A 23,635-nucleotide genomic window follows, 5' to 3' on the forward strand; every position below is an offset into this window, starting at 1 on the left:
CATATAATGCAGGTGTACAGAACATGAGCATGCCAGTTTCTCACAAACTTAGGACCATGTGTGCTGACAAATGAATAAAACATATGAAGACGAAACAATTTTGTGTCCAAAAAGATCCACAGACTAAAAATACTTTTAAATTCTGAAACCTTAAGGCTTTAAAAATAGTGTCACCATCATGACAAAAATGCATTAGAAAGATACTTGGCGAGTCAGGAACCTGTATTGTCATTTCATTGTATCTTTCTGAATGCATAGAACATCACTAAAACAATGAATTCATTTGCAAGATATGTTTCCCAGTAGTCATCCCAAAATGTGTCAAAGATCAGGCCGATCCTTATTTGACAATCAAAAGAAACATCAATGCAAACATGCTTTTTAATGCATTTATTGCAGCTTGCAGACATAGTCTATGCTGCAAAATTTGCTAACTGCAAGTTTCTGCAGTTTTGAACTGGCAGATAATAATAATGATGATAATAATAATAATAATAATAATAATAATAATAATGAGTGATTCCAGTCAAATGCTAGAAACTAATCAAGAAATAATTTATAATACTTTAAATTTTAAATAAGTGCCAGAAATCACAGTTAAACAAAAAAAATTCTGTTTTCCAACATTTGAGTACATGGTGTAATTCAAACATATTTTTCTCAATGTTTTCAAAATATATGTACTAATCAGACATGTAAAGAGGATGGACCAAGGAAGAACAAAGAAAAAAATGCCCTAAAAAGAAGTTTAAGACAACAGGCTGGCCAAGGAAACACACTCACTGGAAATAACAGAATAGGAATTCATCATCGATATTCCTTCTCCGGAACTATGTAAACAGGCACTTCAAAAATGTATGAGTTTCACCACATTTAACTAAAAGAGTTGCTCAAGTTAAATACTAACGTAAATGTGACTTCTTACATATTTATAGAGCCTGGGACCAGAATCAGGCCAAGAATCTAAGCATCTGGAGGGGTCCGTAGACAATACAGGAGTGCTATTTTTGTCAGGCCCCGATATCTAACTGCAGTAGGATGAAAAGAGAGAAGAGGTCATTCAATGGGATAACTCAAACGAGTCAGTTCTGATACATGACAGCATGCTTCCTGGACCTCACTGACATGCCAAAAATAATACGTCCACAAACACCCATCTCTCTGTTCAACCTACTGCTGTCCGACAATGTACAGTGTTTTTCTTGTGGTTGGACAATTTTATAAAATTAAGTAAAGTCTTTTCTTACTGTGATAATCAGACTAAGGATTTTAAGCCTCTCACAATCGTGATGTTTCCTAGTGATCTGTATATGCAGATAATTCTGAAGGCCCACAATGTCCAAGTACAAATCTATGAGCTGCCCATATATATTCTTAAGTTGATTTAGCAACATAAGTGCATTTCTGTACTGAATCATTATACACAGATGTTAGTGAGGCAGCATTCTAATAATGGGTGACAGTACCTGAATGTTGCTTCACCAATAACTATGTGAGTAAGGGATTGAGTGCAGAAATGTACTGTTTACTGCTGAAGCACCTTCAGAATGTGTGTAGGCAGCTCAGACATATCCGTACCCAGATGAGGATTTAATTAGGTTACTATGTGAATGTTTCAGAGTTATCAGTACATATTTTACACTTCTAATGGCCACTGTGCTGAAGTTAACCAATTGCCTGCTGGAATGGCATTCCAGCCCGAGTTGCTGGAGTTGACCGTCATGTGTGCATGAGGTGTGCTTCCTTATAGGTATGAGGAGTGTGTTTCTCTCCTGCTGATGAAGGCTGTGGCTAAAATCTTTATGTAAGTGCCTTTTTTTTATTTATTTCTTTTGGCTTTGGGTTACAAGGAGTATACAGCCAACAAATAAGTGTGTCTTAATTGTGCCTGTCTGCAACTTAAATGTGCCTTATTTACTGCAAGTAGCGATCTATCTATCCCAACATTGTAAAAAAAAATAAAAAATAAAATCAGCATATTATGGGAGAGAAACCGATTGTGGTGGGGGACTAGAATATTACAGTGGAAAAAGGAATAAGAAGGGAGGCTAGCTGGTAGTACCTTCCACAGAGCACAATTTAACACCAGGAAACAATGTAGAAATCGCGAGAGAAGGTCGTATGCGTGGAAAGGCCTACAGACATCAGAAGGTTTCAAATAGATTATGCAATGGGGAAAGGTTCAGAACTACAAAACACCGCTTTAAACAGACTAGACTTTGATCAAAGTTTATTAATTTTGAAATGTAGATTAAAGCTGAAGAAACAAGATAGAAACATAACCCTTGCCACTCCTGCGATGAGCGGTGCTCGATACTGCAAATTTTATTTTCCACTCCAATGCCATGTCTCGCTCAACACCATTTTTCATTCCTCACAAGCTCCGTTTTCGAATCTGACTGTGCTAGGCATCAATACTGTATAGTACTGACCTCTGGGGAAGCCTGTGTTAACTCTTTGTTGAACTTCAGCTGTTATGTCAAGTGAAACATTGTAGTAATTATTGTGTTCAAGTTAGTAGACATGAAATGTCTAGTTCTTCACACAGTTCTTTCTGAGGAATGTCAAAGTGAAAATAAGAGTGACCCTCAATTTGAGGATAACAGTGATTCATTTGTAAACAATTCCGAGTGAAATGACGATGGAAGCAGTCCACCCCAAAGAGTTCAAAAAATATCACACAGTGAAAATTTTTTGTTTTATGACTTGTAAATACATTTGAATGAAAGCGTACTTTTTGTTTTGATGTACATAGCTTGGAACCCTGCTGTGGAGACACTACGCAATTATTATTGTCGCTGATAGCACACGTTGTTGACATACCTACCTTACCTCCGAGGAGATGGACTCGCCCATCCCATGTCAACGGCTAATCCACAATCGAGGGAAAAACAGTCATTTTTGAGAGAGCAATCGTTCCGCGTGACTTGACAGAAATACAGAAATGGATGTGTTACGACGCTGCTCAAGCGCACTCTGAGCGCTATGAGCATGAAGGAGAGGTTGGTTGGTTGGTTTGGGGAAGGAGACCAGGCAGCGTGGTCATCGGTCTCATCGGATTAGGGAAGGATGGGGAAGGAAGTCGGCCGTGCCCTTTCAGAGGAACCATCCCGGCATTTGCCTGGAGTGATTTAGGGAAATCACCATGAAGGAGAGGCTTTCTCATGTTGTACCTTAACACTCAATGAGACATGGGCCAGACTGTACGAGCCAAAACTGAAACACCAATCCAACAAATGGTGTCATTATGGGTCGCCACAAAAGTCGAAAGTGCGTCAGAGCCCCAGTGAAAGTTATGGTGATTCTTGTGTACAACTGTGATGGTGTTATCCTAATGCATTACGTTCCTCTATAGCAGACTGTCAATGCACTGTATTAGAGTTCATTTTTAGAGCATCACCTGCGACCAGCTTTGCAAAAGAAGTGGCGACACTTCCTGCGCAACCCACTCATTTTGCAACACAATGCACGGGCGCATACAGCACACACTGTGGCTGCTCTGTTCGGTCGGGGGAATGGGAAGTACTGTACTATCCACCATACTCCCTGGACTTAAGTCCTTGTGACTTTAATTTGATTCCAAAGATGAAGGAAGCACTTCGTGGCATTTGCTTCAGAACTGTTCCAGAGATTCGACAGGCAGTAGACTGCTCCATTCACACTATCAACAGAACAGGCTCTGTTAATGGTATACTATGCCTTCCACATCGCTAGCAATGGGTTCTACATAATGCTGGTGATTACTTTGAAGGACAGTAACAGGTGCGAACATGTAACTCTTTTGTATCAGTTGTGAATAAATAGTTGCCACTATTTAAGTTCCAACCCTCGAGTGTCCTAATTGTTGGTCAGTAGCCTCATTGTTTCCAGACAGATTTAAGTAATTGTCTGTGGTATGGCAATTTAAATAAGAGCACATGGAGTTGACCTGTGCCTGCATTATAGAGTGCAAAGGGTTAAAAAGAAGGGACCTAAATAAACTGAAACATCTAATGACCACTGAGATTACCAAAGGGAGTATAACATAATTAGTAACGAACAGGGGAAAGGAATACGATAGAGAAGGGGGCTCGAAATGGTGAAAGCAAGAGAGGAATGACTGAGCAAAAAGACAAAGCCCAGCAAAAATCCTTTGCTAATAGAGGGCATATTAATTTAACTGATGGAAAGAGAGAACATAAAAGTGTAGCAAATGAAACAAGCAAAAGGAAACACACATCTAAAAAAGGAGACTAGCAGAGCATCATGTGACAAGGCAAGAAGAATAGCCTGAAGAGAAATGCAAAGCAGTAGAAGCAAGCACAACTACACGAGTAATAGACGTCACCCACAGGAAACTCAAAAAACCTCCAGAGAAAAGAGAATCAGCTGTATGAACATCACGAGCTACCAATAAACTAGTAATGAGCAAAAACAGAAGGTTAAAAGAACACAGAACGTCTATATAAAGTAAAGAAACCAGATGACAAAACTATGAAAAGAGAAGCAGATGATGTTAAGGAGAGCAATTTGATATTGCAACCACTGCAACATACTATAAACAAGAAGCAAGATGAGTTACGGGTTTTTGATAATGTCGACAACTATCTTTTCAAGAATAACAGGGTCCACTTTTGAAGTATAGAAGAAATGAAACATGTGACAATTTCTTATATAGGTCTACACAGAAGGTAGTCTGCTCACCTATAAATAATCCAAGAAGTCTTTGATGCTCATCAATCAGCATACCAGTGTTTGTGACAGGAAGGCTACAACAACTCAAGAGAGTGAAGCCTGCAGCTGCAAATCCTTTGAAAACTGCTAACACTGGCTGATAAAACAAGCATCAACAGCGACCGTTTCTGTTAAGATTTAAAAATGTGGTAGAGAGGTAAAAAGTGACACATGCCTGAAAAGGTAAGAGGTTTTATTGAAACCAGAAAAAGAGTGCAAAAACAGGCCAACCAGAGATGCTGGATAGGAAAACGTCAGTGATGCCACTTGAGAATCATGTATAAAATGAAAACGTCAGTGATGCCACTTGAGAAACATGTATAAAACGAACTATTGAGAGGGGGAGTCAGATCATCCTAAATACCCACGGGAAGGTAAAACTTTCATGTATGTTGGTGCTCCATCCCGTATCACTTGCATGTACCGTTTGGAGAGAATCGCATGATGCACTGCCACATCTGTCATGCTTAGCCTCCCAACTCTCCATCCCTCAATCCGTGTGATTATTGGCTATGGGGTTACCAAAAATCTCAAGTCTACCACTACTGTTCGACCGCATTAGGGATGCTAAATGACAACATTCGATGGCAATTTCTCACTATACTTACTGATTTGTTATACAGTGCTGTTCACAAAATTGTCCCTCAATTAATGGTTTTGTTGATGAATGACGACCAAACCACTGATCATTTGTTGTAAGTGCCATCCTCTTTGCTAAAAGACAACTGTTACGCTAATTATTGCTTTTGTATCATATGAAGAGTCGTCTGAAGGTCATTTTGTGGACTTTTTTGTTTCAATGAAGCTCCATGTCATTTCAAACAAGTGTATCAAATTATATCCCAATTTTCAAATGTTAACAGAGTTTTGGATCATCCTGTAGTTCGGTTCTAACCCACCGACAGTAATGTAGGGGCTCCAAGAATTCTTCAAATTGGAGATAATACAGAGTTCAAATCCAGGTATGTAAGTGTGTAGCCAGTAGCAATTCTGCTGTGCAACATTAATCATCTCATTATAATCAGCCTGCAGTTTTCTGCCATCAATGTCTGAGCCTTAGCAGTGGTGATGTGACAGTGCACCATGTAACTATGTCAAATAACAGTTCAAAGCCTGCTATGCACTGCAGAGTGCTTCACAAGTAAAATATATGGCTAACAAAGATAGATTACTGTAAGACCCTTTAAATACATGAGAAAATTAACAACTTTGATTCTGTTTCACGTAGATAAGACAATAATAACCAACCAGGACCTGGTGGACGGTTCCATTCTGGGCGAGGTGGCGGTCCCCGTGGATCTGGCTGCATTGTTCCTGGTGGTGGGCCACGAGGGGGACCTTGTCCTGGAGGGGGACCTTGGAATGGCTGCTGAAAAAAAATTGCACCTGATTAACTGAATACATCATCATGTGGTAGCACGAATCGTGTGCTGCTCTGTCCGTAAGTTATTTTTTATATTTCATGTTTCATTTTATTTCCATTGCCCTTCACAATAACGTAGTGATTCCTGTAAACATAGGACCCATTTCTGTTCTTTGCTCCACATGTGTGAAACTGTGTCAAAAGTTCCGATAAAACATTCAAACTCTTTTTTAACAAGTCTCCTATGACCACCTGATCTAGCTTAAAATTTGTTTAGCTCAGAAACACCAATCATGTCACCTACCAGAATTTGCAACATTGTTAACCAATATTAAATCTCTCTAATCGCTGACTCATGATGGAATGGAACTTAAAACACATATTAGCACAAAAATAACTGAGCCTGACATGCCCTAATGTAACTTCCTTGTCCAGTATCTGAAGCATGCTCAATGTGTCACCTACGTTAATGAAACAACTAAACATGTTTTTAACTTCATGAGTAATACGTAAAAGTCAACAAATGGTATCAAGAATTAAAGAATTCTCTAGAAATAAGAAACTGCTCCTATTCAAAACTTGATTAATTCAATCAGCTGACAACAGATTGATATTATTGAATGAGACATTAAGGAGTAGACAACAATAACTACCCATCTTTCTTAATGGCTGTAACTGATAAGAGTAATCAGTTTCTTAATTACAGACTAACGTACAGTCTTTGACACAAAACCTGGCTGCCAGCCAGCCAGCTGCTGGAGAGACTAAGTCCAAGTCATTGAATTAAGATAACTAGACTGTGAATGCCTCGAAAAAAATGCTAACAATTTTTATAAAGTTTCTATGACTAAAAAATATGAACTCTTAGTAGGAAGAAAATTGTAAGAAATAGTGTTTCTTGCTGGACATTTTGATATACAATTAATAACATTAGTTCTCATATTGACCTTATTACAATTTTTTGTAAACATCAGTAAATTACACCACATGATACTTAAATCGACAGTGTTCAGAGAGCTGCAGTGTGTGTGAGCTGTATACCTCACAGGATGCTCAAAAGCAGTAGGTATGTTCATTAATTGGTGCGTTCACAGAGTATGCCGGGGGAGGTTGGGGAGGGGGTTTCAGTTTCTGTCACCAGGTGAATATATGGCACTATAAGCAGTCAGAATGTGGTGGTGTGGGTACAGCAAAAGGAGGAGGACTGAACAAAAACATAAGAGTGATTTTGCCATGTTAGTAGGCTATGGTCACAAGTTACAACACGTATTCAATATGGTCTCTCAACTCTGCAACACCCTGCATTCATGACACTGCATGGTCGACAGTTGCTCACACCATATCCAGTGTAATCAGATTGGTATGTCGTCATATGCTATCCTTCAGAGAAAGAAGAGTCCGGATACATCCCTGACAGACACAACTTTTCAGATATTCCCACAACCAAAAGTCACATAGATTTAGGTCAGGGGATCTGGAAGGCCACACAGCTAGAAACAGCCTAGAGATGGTCAGGTCCTTAAGCCCATTTCACACAGAATAAGGTTCTCTCCAACTTTGCAAGCCAGTGCTCATAGCTGCTGGCAAGCAGGTGGGTGTCACGGCCACCCTGAACCTCTCACATAGTGTATGATTCAGCGCAGAACCTAGCTGGCTGGCTTGACACCATGAACAGAAGGGCGCGTGAATTAGTCAAACTGCAGTCTTTCTCAAACAATTGTAAAGGAACTATTTGATAAAAAAAATTTATTTTCGCACATCTTATAGCTTCATTCATCAGCTTCACGAAGAACTGCCAATTGTTTAGTTAATGATAATATTTACTGTGATATTTAGGGTTAAGTAAATTACTGCAAGAATTTCAGAAAGTTTGCAATGAAAAATAGATGTTGCTATGAATTTGTGTTTGTTGCGAGTTAGCTCATATGTTGCTGTGTATAAAATTTAGCTAACGTATTGAATTTTCCCCATTGATTACAATTCTTGTTACAACAGCTATTGGTGGTGCTAAAATATTACATCATTTATTGAAAAGTCTGTAATGATTTGAATATTGTGGTAAATATGGAAGTTTCACATATTAATCATATGATTCAGTGCTCTCCTCGTTGCGTACCAACATTTGGCAACATCTTCTTCCAATATCAGAAACTGTTTACGAGATACGAGGAAAGTGGATCGTATAAAAAGCGCTTTGTCCCAAACTCGCCCACCAGCGGGTTATCAGAACACGAATTTGGCAAATGTTAGTATGCAAAGAGAAGATTATTTAGTCATACGATTAATATGCTAATGTTTAGCACCATTAATATCTGCTGTAATGAGAATTAATGTGGGTTTAGAACACCATATGAGAGGAAGTTTCGCTTTCTTTTTATACAGATAATGGATATTTTCATAAAATACTGATATGTTTTTTAATCAGTTGCTGTTTTGATTCTGTCGCAATTTCAACTGCTTTAGAATGTTAGTGACACGAATATTTACGATCTCTGCTGTGTTTTGGAGAAAGAAGCAGATTTGAACATGGTAACAAGAGAACTTAACGTATTACTCAGAACTTGCCAAACACAATGTCTCTCTGAATAAAAATAAAGGTTATGGTAAGTCTGGGGAAAATAAATCACAGCTTCTGTTGAAATTTTAATGGAATCCTATACCCCAGCGTGTGTTTAATAATGAATGACGTGGATTCACACTGGCCAAAGAATTTAATTTCTGTATCTCAATGATCTGAGAAATACGAAAACATTTAAATCTGCAAAATCTAGTCAACTACCTACAACGGTCTAAACAGATATATCTGACAAACGGAAAGATATTTGTCATGAAAAGTATGATCCCTAATTCTGTATAGGGATAGGAAATAAAAAATGGCAGGTTAATTACTGAGGTACAGAAATAAAATCTGTTGCCCAGTTTAAGTTGATATTACTCATTATTCAAAACACAACGGCATATAGGATTTCGCCAAAATTTCAATGGAAGTTGTAATTTATTTTTCCCAGACTTATCACCACCTTTATTTTTCTTCAGGGACATGTTATCAGTGATGAGTTTTGAGTAATACGTAAGGTTCCTTATTGCCACATTCAAATTGCTTTTTTCGCCAAAACACAGCAGAATTCATAAATGCTCATGTCAAAAAAATGGCTCTGAGCACTATGGGACTCAACAGCTGAGGTCATAAGTCCCCTAGAACTTAGAACTACTTAAACCTAACTAACCTAAGGACATCACACACATCCATGCCCGAGGCAGGATTCGAACCTGCGACCGTAGCAGTCGCGCGGTTCCGGACTGAAGCGCTTAGAACCGCTCGGCCACCGTGGCCAGCAAATGCTCATGTCACAAATATTCTAATGCAGTTAAACTTGCTAATAGAATCATTAAACACCAACTGATGGAAAGACACGTCAATATTTTATGAAAATAACATTAGTGGTATAAAAATAAATTGAAACTTCCTCACATGTTATTCCACACCCACAGTAATTCTTGTTACAACAGCTATTGATGGTGCTAAAATATTACATCATTTATTGAAAAATCTGTAATGATTTGAATATTGTGGTAAATGTGGAAGTTTCGCATATTAATCATATGATTCAGTGCTCTCCTCGTTGCATACCAACATTTGCCATCATCATCTTCCAACATCAGAAACTGTTTACGAGATACAAGGAATTTTGCAAACATTTTATTCTGGCTGTTTTGCTGGCAGGAGAGTTTGGAACGAAGCGTTTTATATATGATCCATTTTCTTGAGACTGGTAAGAGACAGCAGTACCTTTCAAAGTTCAAGGAAAAATTTAATACATTAGCTAAATTTGATACGCAGCAACTTATGAGCTAACATGCACCAAACGAAAATTCATAGCAACCTCTGTTCCTCACTAAACTTTCCAAAATTCTTGCAATAGCTTACTTAATTCTAAAATATCACAGTAAATCTTACCTTTAATATAATGATAGGCAATTCATCTTAAAGCTGACAAATGAAGCGGTAAGATGTGCAAGAATAAACTTTTTTACCAAATAGTTCCTTTACAATCATTTGAGAAGCAACACATGACTGTCAGCGGACATGTGATGCTTTGTTTGGTCTCAAGGTTTAACTAACATTTGTCTTGAGTTCTCACTCTGTAGGCTGACATCAGTCGCCAAACAGGACTTCTGACTGAGCAGCGTGGATAGTATGCAGGGAATCCAACTAGGCTTCACAAGAAAAATAGCAGCAAACCTATGTGGGAAACGCGCACAGCTCCTTGCAGGGCAGCTGGCCAGCAGACAACAGAGCTCTCAAGGAGTCCGTCACATGAGCTGGCAAGTAAGACGAGCTTTACCAAAGGTTTCTCAAGTAAATCTTTCACCTGGCAAGCACCATGTGGTGTCACCCCATTTTGCACGAAAGGTAGCATTGTGGACACAGTTGCATTCTTGCAAAGCTAGAATCACGTGTTGCACAAGGAGGTCCTTATAATGTGCAGAGAGAAAAATGGATCATGAATTAATGTGCTTGTGAAATCACACCACACAGTCACATAAGCTGAGTGCAGCAGATGTTCCTGCATAACATGTGGTAGAGTAGAATCCCATATGCGACAGCTCTGGGCATTCACAGCACTGTGTGAAGTCAAATGTGCCTCATCCATTCAAAGAATATTCCCCGTCCACGTGCCATCCATTTTCCCGTGTGCCAAAAAACAAAGAGCAAAGTCATGGCATTTGTAGCCTATCTTGGGGATTCATTTAGTACGCATTTTGCGCTCTAAAACCTTTTGAATAGCTGACCACGGAGAGTCAATTCCAATGACACAGTTTGAGCACTGACTGCAAGTATGTGCTGCACAGTTGCTTATAGCTATAGCAACTTCATCAACAACAGCCATGGGAGTGGGCGACCCCTCTCTCTTCCTGTAGTCCAGTCAAATGGTGCACAAAAAGTGCTTGAAGTGGAAAGTTCTGATCCAATTGCGGAACATGAATCTGAAGCTGTTCAACAAAATGCATACATGACAATTAGTATATATATATATATATATATATATATATATATATATATATATATATATATAAAAAGAAAGAAGATGAAACTTACCAAACAAAAGCGCTGGCAGGTCGATAGACACACAAACAAACACAAACATACACACAAAATTCTAGCTTTCGCAACCAATGGTTGCCTCGTCAGGAAAGAGGGAAGGAGAAGGAAAGACAAAAGGATATGGGTTTTAAGGGAGAGGGTAAGGAGTCATTCCAATCCCGGGAGCGGAAAGACTTCCGCTCCCGGGATTGGAATGACTCCTTACCCTCTCCCTTAAAACCCATATCCTTTTGTCTTTCCTTCTCCTTCCCTCTTTCCTGACGAGGCAACCATTGGTTGCGAAAGCTAGAATTTTGTGTGTATGTTTGTGTTTGTTTGTGTGTCTATCGACCTGCCAGCGCTTTTGTTTGGTAAGTTTCATCATCTTTCTTTTTAGATATATTTTTCCCACGTGGAATGTTTCCCTCTATATATATATATATATATATATATAATGTTTTTTTGTGGTTTTCAGCTTATGACTTGCAAGGCATGCTATTTACATGGTTTTATGGTATAGTTTCCACACCAGGGAAATAAATTATTTCATCTTTCAATGTGTTTACCTGGCAAACTGTAAAAGAAACCCTTCAGTGTGTCCTTTGCAGCCACGAACTCGAATGTGCCCCCGTCTGTCTCTCTCTGTACTTACGGTTGCGCCCCACTCCAAATTGCCGCCGTTTATCTTTTACCTAGTAAACCAAAGAGGCTCTTCTTTGTGTCCTTAGTGTCCTCGAATTCCCCATGTATTAGATCATGCGAGGGAGAGGGGGGGGGGGGGGGCGCGTCATGATCTTCATGCCTACATACCTTGCAGTCTTCAGTTCCCCAGTTCGTTTACATTCACTGGCACAGTAGCGCAATGTTTCTCTCTGCAATAGCATGAAGTTGTGTTTCCCACATGTTTTCGTTGAGATATAACATGACAATTCTATTGTAATATCCAGTGTATGTGTTTTATTTGTGAAAAAGATTTGAATGAGGGCGGAGTGAAAGCAGTGAACGAAATGGAGTATAAACACTATGTGATTCCAGCAAAAAAAGAAATGAAACGAAGGATACTGTTTCGGGGAGAAGTAAAACATCTGTTAGACTACAAGTCTCATGTCAAAAAAGTTACATAAATGAAACAATGATAGCTGCACACATGAAGTAAGCTTCTGAACAAAGCACATCTTCAAGAAAACTGAGAGCATCCTCTCACTACCTTCATTTCAAAACACATTATTTTGTGTGTGGAACAGGTTATTTGTGAATATTATGCAAGGTCACAACAATGACTGCCTTCTCACAAACATAATTTGGTGCATCTGGTGACGAAGATAGAGATGATAGATACAGTTACGAAAGAGGCAGCTACATGGTGATGACTTCAGTGTAGGACTTAACAGAATCCAGCCGGTAACAGACATGGTGGCTGCTGACTGTCAACAGCATAATAAATATTTAAAGAAAACTCTGTCTTAGTAGACCCAATGTTGAATGGGTGATGGTGGGAAGAATAAGGCTGGTCCTCATGCTGGAGAGCTTGAGGGAGCCGTGAATGACATTTTCACTTTTATGAAAAGCATATGAAGGACTGTCAATTTTCATTTGACGAGCTATTGACTCAGATGTATGCAACTTATATTGGAGTGATTGGGGGAAGTTGTTGTCATATCAAATATCAAACAGAATACAATCATATGCTTAAGACTATTGGTCATAAGATTATGACAGATGCATGGTACATCGAAAAACATTCATCAGAAAAGGACGAACACCTTCAATTAGTTGAGACAACAGCTGATGCAATTCTTGAAGAAATACTGTCAGCACTATACCATGGATGACTATCCTCCTCCAGACTTTTTCTGGGACAAAAATGCCTTGTTCCAAAGGTTCTCAAGGTCTTCTTAGAAACACTAATAGACAAGAAGAAGCACGGTAACACCAACAAGTGCTAAAAAAAATTTTTTGCAGTACAGGTCATGAAAACAGATTGATGATGTGTCATCTTTGATATTCTGCATCTTTTATTCTGAAGCTCTTTGTCTCAAAGTGTCAGCAATCATGAGACCATCACTGCAAATAGACCCAACAACTTTCCATCAACTTGTTCATGACAAAGTAGATTTTAACACACACACACTGAATGGATATAATATTTCCATGCAGCTGGGAAAATACATTTGACAGCCCCTAGAAATGCTATTGCTCCAAATCAAAGAACTGTCCGAGTAAAGAGAACAATACCAGCTTAACTAGTTGCTGAGATGGGAATAGTTTCCTTAAAACACTTTGAGAAAGCAAGTTCTCTTGACTTAATGAATATCAACACTGAAGATCTCAAACAGCTATTTGTTTCACCCGATACTATCACAGGTGCAGATCTGATTTGGCTTTATCGCGCCCTCTTTGGTGCATATCTTATTTGGCTTTATAGTAATTGGGAAGATGTGCCCGAGATTCCAGGATGGAGTGATTTCATGGAGCAAATCATGAGTGGTCTCCTTTTCACACAACTTATGCTGCTTGTCTGCCATTTATAAATACTCCAGTATCTGATGACATTACCATGTATACACAGCTTTACACATTTCCACAAATCGATGAATCAACAAGCAACTGTGAACACCTTTGATCAGCTTCTATGTCCAAAGGCAAAATTTATTGTAGCTTGCTAACAAGGAGCTACCAATTTTGATGATATCATTACAATAGATGGAATTCATGTGCTGATGACATTCTTGTAGGCTGTAGGCTACTTAATGGATGGTAGTTGGTGGAAAGAGCTGTTCAATATACCCACTGCACTCTGCAGAGAAAATACTGACAGAACATTCCTACTCAAGAGACATTAGAACATGTAAATTAGCGCATGTAACCCTGACAAAAATTATCTTTGAGACAATGATTTAGCCCCAGCTCTTCAACGAAAACTTGCAGAATTCTAAAGTGATGGAGACAGGTCACTGATTTTGTTAACACACAAATAAGAGATTTAGAGGAATCAGCAACCAACTTTTCTGCACTGCTCCAGCTAACTGCAGTGCTACTTCGAATTTATCGACTCCATACTTTGACATGGTTATGCCCGTTAAGCTATTCATTGAAGCTAAAACAGCAGGGAAGTGGAACCTCCATCTCCAAATTACCTACCAAGTGCTCCCGTACTTCCGTGCTAGTGGACACTTTCTGTATGCCAGATGTTGCCACCTCTACCTACAAGACATGCACAGCTTGAAAGGTAAAACGAGCACTCAGGAATATGAAACTCATGGATGGGAGGAGTAAAGGAATGACCCCCCCCCCCCGATATATATATATATATATATATATATATATATATATATATATATATATATATATATATATATATATATATATATATATATATGAGGTGACTTACCGAACAAAAGCGCTGGCAGGTCGATAGACACACAAACAAACACAAACATACACACAAAATTCAAGCTTTCGCAACAAACTGTTGCCTCATCAGGAAAGAGGGAAGGAGAGGGGAAGACGAAAGGAAGTGGGTTTTAAGGGAGAGGGTAAGGAGTCATTCCAATCCCGGGAGCGGAAAGACTTACCTTAGGGGGAAAAAAGGACAGGTATACACTCGCACACACACACATATCCATCATATATAATTTTTCCCACGTGGAATGTTTCTTTCCATTATATATATATATATATATATATATATATAAAAATAGAGGGAAACATTCCACGTGGGAAAAATATATCTAAAAAGAAAGATGATGAAACTTACCAAACAAAAGCGCTGGCAGGTCGATAGACACACAAACAAACACAAACATACACACAAAATTCAAGCTTTCGCAACAAACTGTTGCCTCATCAGGAAAGAGGGAAGGAGAGGGGAAGACGAAAGGAAGTGGGTTTTAAGGGAGAGGGTAAGGAGTCATTCCAATCCCGGGAGCGGAAAGACTTACCTTAGGGGGAAAAAAGGACAGGTATACACTCGCACACACACACATATCCATCATATATAATTTTTCCCACGTGGAATGTTTCTTTCCATTATATATATATATATATATATATATATATATATATATATATATATAAAAATAGAGGGAAACATTCCACGTGGGAAAAATATATCTAAAAAGAAAGATGATGAAACTTACCAAACAAAAGCGCTGGCAGGTCGATAGACACACAAACAAACACAAACATACACACAAAATTCTAGCTTTCGCAACCAATGGTTGCCTCGTCAGGAAAGAGGGAAGGAGAAGGAAAGACAAAAGGATATGGGTTTTAAGGGAGAGGGTAAGGAGTCATTCCAATCCCGGGAGCGGAAAGACTTACCTTAGGGGGAAAAAAGGACAGGTATACACTCGCACACACACACATATCCATCCACACATACACAGACACAAGCAGACTTGTCCATTGTCCATTGTTTCCGATGTGATGGTGAAGTGGAAACATGAAGGGACACGTACAGCACTGATCTTGTCTGTTGACTGACAGAGACTGCCGACAGTTGAAGGAGGTCATAATGTGTAATAGGAAGACATCTATCCAGACCATCACACAGGAATTCCAAACTGCAAAAGGATCCACTACACATACTATGACAGTTAGGTGGGAGGTGAGAAAACTTGGATTTCATGGTCGAGCGGCTGCTCATAAGCCACACATCACGCCAGTAAATGCCAAATGACACCTCACTTGGTGTAAGGAGTGTAAACATTGGATGATTGAACAGTAGAAAAACGTGATGTGGATGACGAATCACGGTACACAATGCGGCGATCCAATGGCAGGGTGTGTGTATGGGGAATGCCCAGTGAACATCATCTGCCAATGTCTGTAGTGCCAACAGTAAAATTCAGAGGCGGTGGTGTTATGGTGTGGTCATGTTCTTCACGGAGGGGGCTTGCACCCCTTGTTGTTTTGCATGGCACTATCGTAACATGCTTACATTGATGTTTTAAGCACCTTCTTGCTTCCTTCTTGCACTGTTGAAGAGCAATTCGAGGTTGGCAATTGCATCTTTCAACACAATCAAGCACCTGTTCATGATGCACGGCCTGTGGCGGAGTGGTTACACAACAATAACATCCCTGTAATGTACTGGCCTGCACAGAATCCTGACCTGAATCATACAGGACACCTCTGAGATTATTTTGGAATGCCGACTTCATGCCAGGCCTCACCAACCGACATCGATTCCCCTCACAGTGCAGCACTCCATGAAGAATGGGCTGCCAATCCCCAAGAAACCTTCCAGCACCTGATTGAACATATGCCTGCGGGAGTGGAAGTTGTCATCAAGACTAAAGGTGGGCCGAAACCATATTGAATTCCAGCATTACCGATAGAGAGTGCCACGAACTTGTAAGTCATTTTCAGCCAGGTGTCTGGATACTTTTGGTCACATAGTGTTTCTATCTAAAAAGTAGACTACAATCATGTCACTTCCCTCAAAGTTTCTAATCTGGAATTATTTACAGTTGATAATCAAAATTAAGATTATTTTTTCATAATTAATAACTATTTGTTTTTCTTCTTATTGAATAGTTAGTTTGTGTAGTCTACTTTCCTCCACACTATCCTGAAACATCCCAAAAAATGTCAGACCTCTAGCCCAAATAGATTTCTTGTGCATAAAATAACCATGTCAGAAAATTCAATTCAGTGTTATATTTGATCTGTGTCTCAGTATCTAACACACCTAACCTCACGGTTTTGAATCCAACTAACACTGTTTTCAGCTGGCATTCCCACATCAAATGTTTGAAATGCTGATTCACATTTTGCGTCTTCCTATGTAAGCACCATGATGAAAGTACTGTCATGCAGACCCCTTTTTATGGGCATAATTGCTTCCAACACACCAAATGGAGGGAGTGATGCTGAACATAAACTTCACCAGTTGCAAGTGCATTCCTGCATCCACATCATGGATGTACACCATTGTCAAAAAGCCCATGCTGTGGATTATCATCTGTGGAAGCTTTATGGAAGAAGGTAGCCCAAACAGCTTTCCTTGTGGTCTCTATCAGCTTGACTCCTCCTTTTGGCTAAACCATATCAGAGCTGCAGCTTTTCCACCTTTCCTTAGTGTGATGACCGCGACAACCTATAGATTTGTTATCACTGAGTTCTTTCCCTTCATAAAGTTCCATAACTATATGCCCAGCAACTTCTGCACTCATCCAATAATCTCTAGCTTTTCAATTTATACAGTATTTTCATGAAGCATCAAACCACTTTGATTCTCCATCTCCAAGGTACTTCACATTATGTACACCATTACTCTCTTTTGACCTTTATAAGATTCTGAGAACTCCCTTTGATTCCATCCCATCAACGTAACAAGAAAAATTCCTTGTTGCTTCCTCTGAAGCCATGGCATTAAAAATTCGGTGTTCATCACCTTTACATTTCCTAGGCATGTTTTGGTGATGAATGCCATTCAATGATAGGTGTCCAAACTACTGTGTGCTGGCCCATCAAAGGCTGCAGCTATGTCTATTTTACCTCCATTGCACATCAGTGCCTTCCACTGCTTTCAACATATACAGAACACTCACTTGACTAAGGCTGTCAAAAGTACACATACTTCTCAAATTTTTGAGGTGGTGGCATATCCATGTCAGCACCTTATATTTGCGCTGCTCTTCTGTCCTTCCCAATATACTCCATTCCATCACTAGTCTATTATTTTAATTATAAACTCATCCTTTGTATAATCCATACAAACACCCAGTTTATTTACTCCATTAGTTACTCCATAGGAATCACGGAACACTAAGCTTACTGGCAACACCTTTCCAGCCTTTAATATTTACAATTTTAATGCCACCACTTGCACAGAGTGAACACGAAGCAACATTCTCTAAAAGCTTACAAAAAACGCTCCGTTCTCTTAGGAGCCTTACTCTGGATACACAAATATTTGAGTTTCTGTCTGTAAGTGCTTGGAAGTACCAAACCCACTTTTTGGAGGCATAAGTGCTATTGAGAATGACAAAACAACAACAACTCAAACTACAGAAAAGCATATAACAAAATAACATTCAAAACTAAAGATACAAAAACAGAACACACATGATCATTGTAAAGTGTATTTCTTAAAAGAGCTGCCTACTCTTACAACTGTTGTATAGTATATATGAGGGTTGGAACTTAAATAATGGCAACTATTTATTCCCAATCAATACAAAAGAGTTACATGTATGCACCTGTTACTGTCCTTCAAAGTTGTTACCAGCATTGTGTAGAACCTACTGCCAGTGATTTAGAAGGCGTAGTGTACTGTTAGCAGAGTCTGTTCTGTTGCTGGTGCGATTGGAGCGGTCTACTGCCTGTCGAATCTCTGGAACAGTTCTGAAGTGAATGCCACGAAGTGGTCCCTTCATCTTCGAAATCAAATCAAAGTCATAAGGACTTAAGTCCAGGGAGTATGGTGGATAGTACAGTACTTCCCAGTCCCATCGACCAAAAAGAGTAGCCACACCTTGTGCTGTACGTGCCCGCGCATTGTGCAAAATGATGGGTGGGTTGCACAGGAAGTGTCACCGCTTCTTTTGCAAAGCTGGTGGCAGGTGATGCTCCAAAAACGAACAGTAATACAGTGCATTGACAGTCTGCTGTGGCGAAAAGTAATGTGTTAGGATAACACAATCACAGTCGTACACGAGAATCACTGTAACTTTAGACCTCTCCATTGGCACCATCAACAGAACAGGCTCCACTAACGGTGTACTACGCCGTCCACATCACTGGCTATGAGTTCTACATAACGCTGGTGACTACTTTGAAGGACAGTAACAGGTGCAAACATGTAACTCTTTTGTATTGGTTGTGAATAAACAGTTACCACTATTTAAGATCGGACCCTCATATTTCTCAAATGGGTGTCTAATGATAACATCTGGAGTGAGAAAACAGCAGAAAGATGCATGTGACTGTACATCAAGAGATCCTGCAGTTGCTTTTTGCAGAAAAACCAAATTTCCAATGTCGAGTTCAATTCATTTAACTCCAATTTTGTTCAAAAATCTCTAACCTTTGATGGAAGGTCAAAAACAAGAAATCGATTTTTTGAAGCAGATTCACCAGTAAGTGACCTTACGGTGCCAATAAAACTGGTCGCCCCTCAGATTTCTAACATGTTGTTTTTCACTCATGTTGTTATACTGATGTATCTGCCTGTGGTATAGTGGTGAACATTGTGCACTGTAGACGCAAAGTCACGATTTTTTAAGCCTCACTTCATCAGTCTGCTGAAAGTATCAGTCTAGCAAACTCTCAAAGATAATTTAATTCTCTTCTACTTATTAGTAGCAGCGAAAACTTCCAGAAACATCTCCATGAAAGAGCTTGTAGTTGCGTCACAATCAGAACAGTTTATGCTCAAGAGTTTCAGTGCCATGCAGCAGCTATCAACCACCTGATGTCAGCCAGCATCTGCCCAAGTAATCACGAAACGGCATACATTGGGCATATTTCTGTCCTCGCAACAACAAGTATTAAGTTGTTTATTATTGTAGTTTTATGATCTGCTGCACAAAATAACTTCAATAAATCAATTATACACTATGCAATAACACAACAAGTATAGGCTGCTATGAGTGTATAAAGTTCTATTAAGTCTTGCGGTTACATATTGGTTTTCGCATACATTAATGTTGAGAATGCAAATAGTTTGGATTAAGCACAGAAGTGTCGAGTTGACAGTCACACAAAAAAGAAAAAGAAAACTTGCTAGCTTTCAGGAGCAATCATTTTTCAAGCCAGAGCGAGCGAGCGCGCGCCCGCACACACACACACACACACACACACACACACACACACACACACACACACACAGTGCCAGCCTGACGAAGCATCATTTACACCTAATCAAATAGTCAGAAACAGTCTTAAAGTTTGTGACATATTGTTCACTTTGTGTTTAATAGTGCGGTGAAGGTAGCAGAGGCAGCTCGAAACATTTATATCATGTGTGGGGTGAGTGCTACCAGACAAATCATCTTACATAAGTAAGTCTCCATAATTGACATGTGATGACTGACCATTTAACCTTAGTGCGTATGCAGTCAATAGGTAAGGATCACAAGTCTGGTGCAGGAGTACTGCATGCTCTAATTCAAAGCAACAAAAATGAAATGGGTGACTATAACTGCATTTTTGTTTGAACATCAGTTTGCTCATTGACGCCTCCTGTTTAATACTGTTGTGATGCCTTTACTTCCACTTCTTTATTTCTTTCTTTAAGAAATTAATGGCTGAACCCTAACAAAAGACATCTCCCTGAGCAAAGAGTAGGGCAAACACGTGGGGGCATAGAAGATTGCTGAGCACTACGAATTCTCCACAAACGTGTGTCTATTCCAGTTGACATCTGCACCTTAAACTGAAGCACCTTTCGGTTATAATGCACGAAAAACGTTTGATAAAACTGTACCAAGTGTTGCTACTACATGATCACACACACTGCTGACGACATAAACAAAAGTACCCGTGAGTTTGTTTGGGAAGTCATCCCTTCCTCACTTACTCCTCTGATCTCGTACCTCCAAATGTTTACCTTTCCCACTCCTTATTGTAAACAGTCAAAATTTCTTTCTGGACAAAAATGTGCTTCAAATCTGGTTTCATGACATCTTTAACTCCAAACCAGTGGTTGTTTTTACTGTTACGGAATCCAATCTACTTGAGCATTGTCAGACACTTTTAGAGAATGTGAAAGAATACATTGTTGATGTTTAAATTTATCTCTTATTTTAACTGGTGTGTTCAATAAAACAACAGAAAGTAACTCATAAAATATGCACTGTGCTAACACAAATGAGTTAAACTTACCACAATGACCTTATGACAGAATCTACTTAAATAAAACGAAGCATCTGTAACACGAGCATGCCTAAAGCAACATGAATTAGTACAATATTACCCGCTTTGGACTTTGAAATGCTCTGTGTTTAAGTGCTGTCCAATGTCATATTCAAGGACAAAGGAAATGTGGCAAGTTGGAGTACTCACATAAAGAAACGCAGTAATTGTTCAGCACCATTATGTCACCTAAAGAAGTGAAAGGTATTATCAAAGGCACAGTATCACAAGTGGTTTGCGCTCACACAATGGGGTACCAAAAGTAGTGAGAAGACTAATTATGGAGAAGTTTTCTTATGATTTCCTTATGGATTTTTGATTTGAATGACTGTTGCTCTGGCACAGGAAAGGTGAAAGGGGACCTCTATCAAGACTGGAACCGAGAGCCAACACACCCTTCACTTCGCACCACAATCCTGTTGCCTTAGAGCTAGCAAAAAGTTGTGGCATTCATCTCCCTCTTACTGTCACAGATAAACTGCAGAGTAAAAGATCAATTGCAGTTTCTGCAGGGAATGACTTTCCAGAATTAAAAACTGTAAATTGATAACCCGTATCACATTTTAAGCAAAAATCATTCATTCAGATTATTCAATGGACGTGAAAAGACAATATACCAGGCTGGTAAACATATTCTACATTGTAGACGCGTTTTAGTCATATTACCTGCAAGGAGAATGCACTTCCACAGTCAAAGTGTTTCTTGAGCAGGCACAGAAGTGAGTAAAACTTGCGTCTGAAATGTGCAGCCACCGAGGGCCGGAATACCAATAGTTCTCAGCCAACGCATTTTATTTCCATTCTTCTTACTACGTTTGCAACTACAGTACAATTACTAATAATTAAGGTACAGAGAATGTAGCCTCTATTTTTGCAAAAATTAGTATCTATTATTTTTTTAGAATTCGCACTAATGCTACACGAGTGAAGACAAACAAAGCCCTAGTTCTTTGAAATTTAATGTTAAAAACGTGCCAATTATGAACTTTTTGACGGGAATGTTTGCTTTTGTAAAAACTTTCCCCTGCTAGAGACAGAATTGACAAGATACTTAGTGTAGAAGCAGAACCGAAAGTAACTCTCTTCAAATGTTAGGGGAAGAACTTTGGTGCTGATAAAACACTTAACAGATTTTGTTTTCCAATCACTACAGTGCAAAATGCGGACATTATATAGTGGCAGAAAGTTGCAAGTGTAAACAAACTAGAATTTTGACCACAAGAGGGGAGAGAAGCAGTGCGTAGAAACAAGTGCCATCACCCTCTCGGAGGGCAGCAGCCTACACCCATGTTCAGCAAAAGGAGAGCTGACACACTGTCACAAGGATCGCCAATCACTTCTGTTGTTGTAAGGATTGTAATCGAAATCCACGATAGACCAGGATTAGCCACTTTCCCTGTTACAAAATAAGAAAAGGAAACAAAGATCACTGCACAACACAAAGCATTCAGGAATCGGTACCACACAACTGCTTTCTGAGGCCCAATCTCTTGTGGTATTCGATGCAACTACAGACAGATGTGGGTGAGCATGAGCTCATGAATGCACGCGCATGTGCGTGCTTACTTTAGAAGACCAAATGCTCATGTTTAGCAGTCATTTTTCGTGCCTGTCTGCGAGTCAGCAACTCCTCTACGCAATGTGTAGCAAACTATCCTTCACATAAAAGTTTACATTCTTCTTTGTTACAAAATGCTACATCTCAAGGCTGAGAACTACACTGTGTTAGCATTGTGAACCTTTAATATACCATTCAAACGCCCACAACTGGTATTGCAGCAGAGCACTGAGTATATTGTAGTGCCTCGAGAATTTTGGGATAAATTCTAAAAACACTTGGCTCTCCACCATCTCGAACACCCGATATTTTAATGCGAAGTGTGGGAGAGCATTTTTACTGCACCACACATGTCTGTGTGTGCACAAAGGACAGCTGTCACGAGGAGCCAGGAGCTGTGTCAGACAAAGCGGCCCTGACAAGCGATTACAAGCAGTGCCCTAGAAGTTACATCAAAAAGTCAAAGAGTATCTGGAGTTCCATGGTGTTTGATGTCACGAAGATTGTTAAATAGACAGATGAAGAGTGTGTTATATAGAAAGCCTTACTTTATGTCTTGATTCTGCATGTGGCAGAATGTAGAATATAGAGCTGGTTAGTAATATTCCCCTTAACCCGATACAGTCTTCGGAGAAGAATTATACAGCGAGAGCAACATAGCTGATAACCCAAAGAAGAGAATCGGCTCCACGCACAATGTCCAAGTCAACTGGAAGAGACGTGTGAGTTGTGCAACCCAAAACCACACTGTCACTTGTTGTCCAAGAAAGCGTTAGAATATTAATACGTCATCGTGTTTGTACACTTTTTATTTCGGAAAGTTACATTTTTTTGTATTTTTATGCAGAAAATAAAGCTATTTGAAACTACCTTTGATAAAATAGTTCACTTGGATACAATTTGCTATGAAATAGTGTCTATTAGATAATTTTGCATTTTTACATGTAGAGGCAGAATTTACATTCACAAGATGTGAATTTTTCTGGTTCCTACTAATAACCTTCAGCTGCACCAACTGCAAATTAAATATCATAGATCAATAAATGTCAAA

The 23,635-nt window shown here is 39.3% G+C and overlaps 1 protein-coding gene across 9 annotated transcripts in view; it reads right to left on the reverse strand.

Moving 5' to 3' along the window:
- LOC124804727 (cleavage and polyadenylation specificity factor subunit 6) overlaps window positions 1-23,635 on the reverse strand; it is a 174,951-nt gene that overhangs the window by 68,561 nt on the left and 82,755 nt on the right. For 4 of the 9 annotated variants that reach the window (XM_047265014.1, XM_047265015.1, XM_047265011.1 and 1 more), the window contains one exon: window positions 5,962-6,082. In XM_047265014.1, coding sequence (XP_047120970.1) covers window positions 5,962-6,082 — 121 coding nt within the window. The remainder of the gene's footprint in view (window positions 1-5,961; window positions 6,083-23,635) is intronic. The other 5 variants (XM_047265016.1, XM_047265017.1, XM_047265020.1 and 2 more) reach the window with 3 other exon arrangements.

The sequence above is a fragment of the Schistocerca piceifrons genome, chromosome 7, assembly GCF_021461385.2.
Source record: "Schistocerca piceifrons isolate TAMUIC-IGC-003096 chromosome 7, iqSchPice1.1, whole genome shotgun sequence".
NCBI lineage: Eukaryota > Metazoa > Arthropoda > Insecta > Orthoptera > Acrididae > Schistocerca > Schistocerca piceifrons.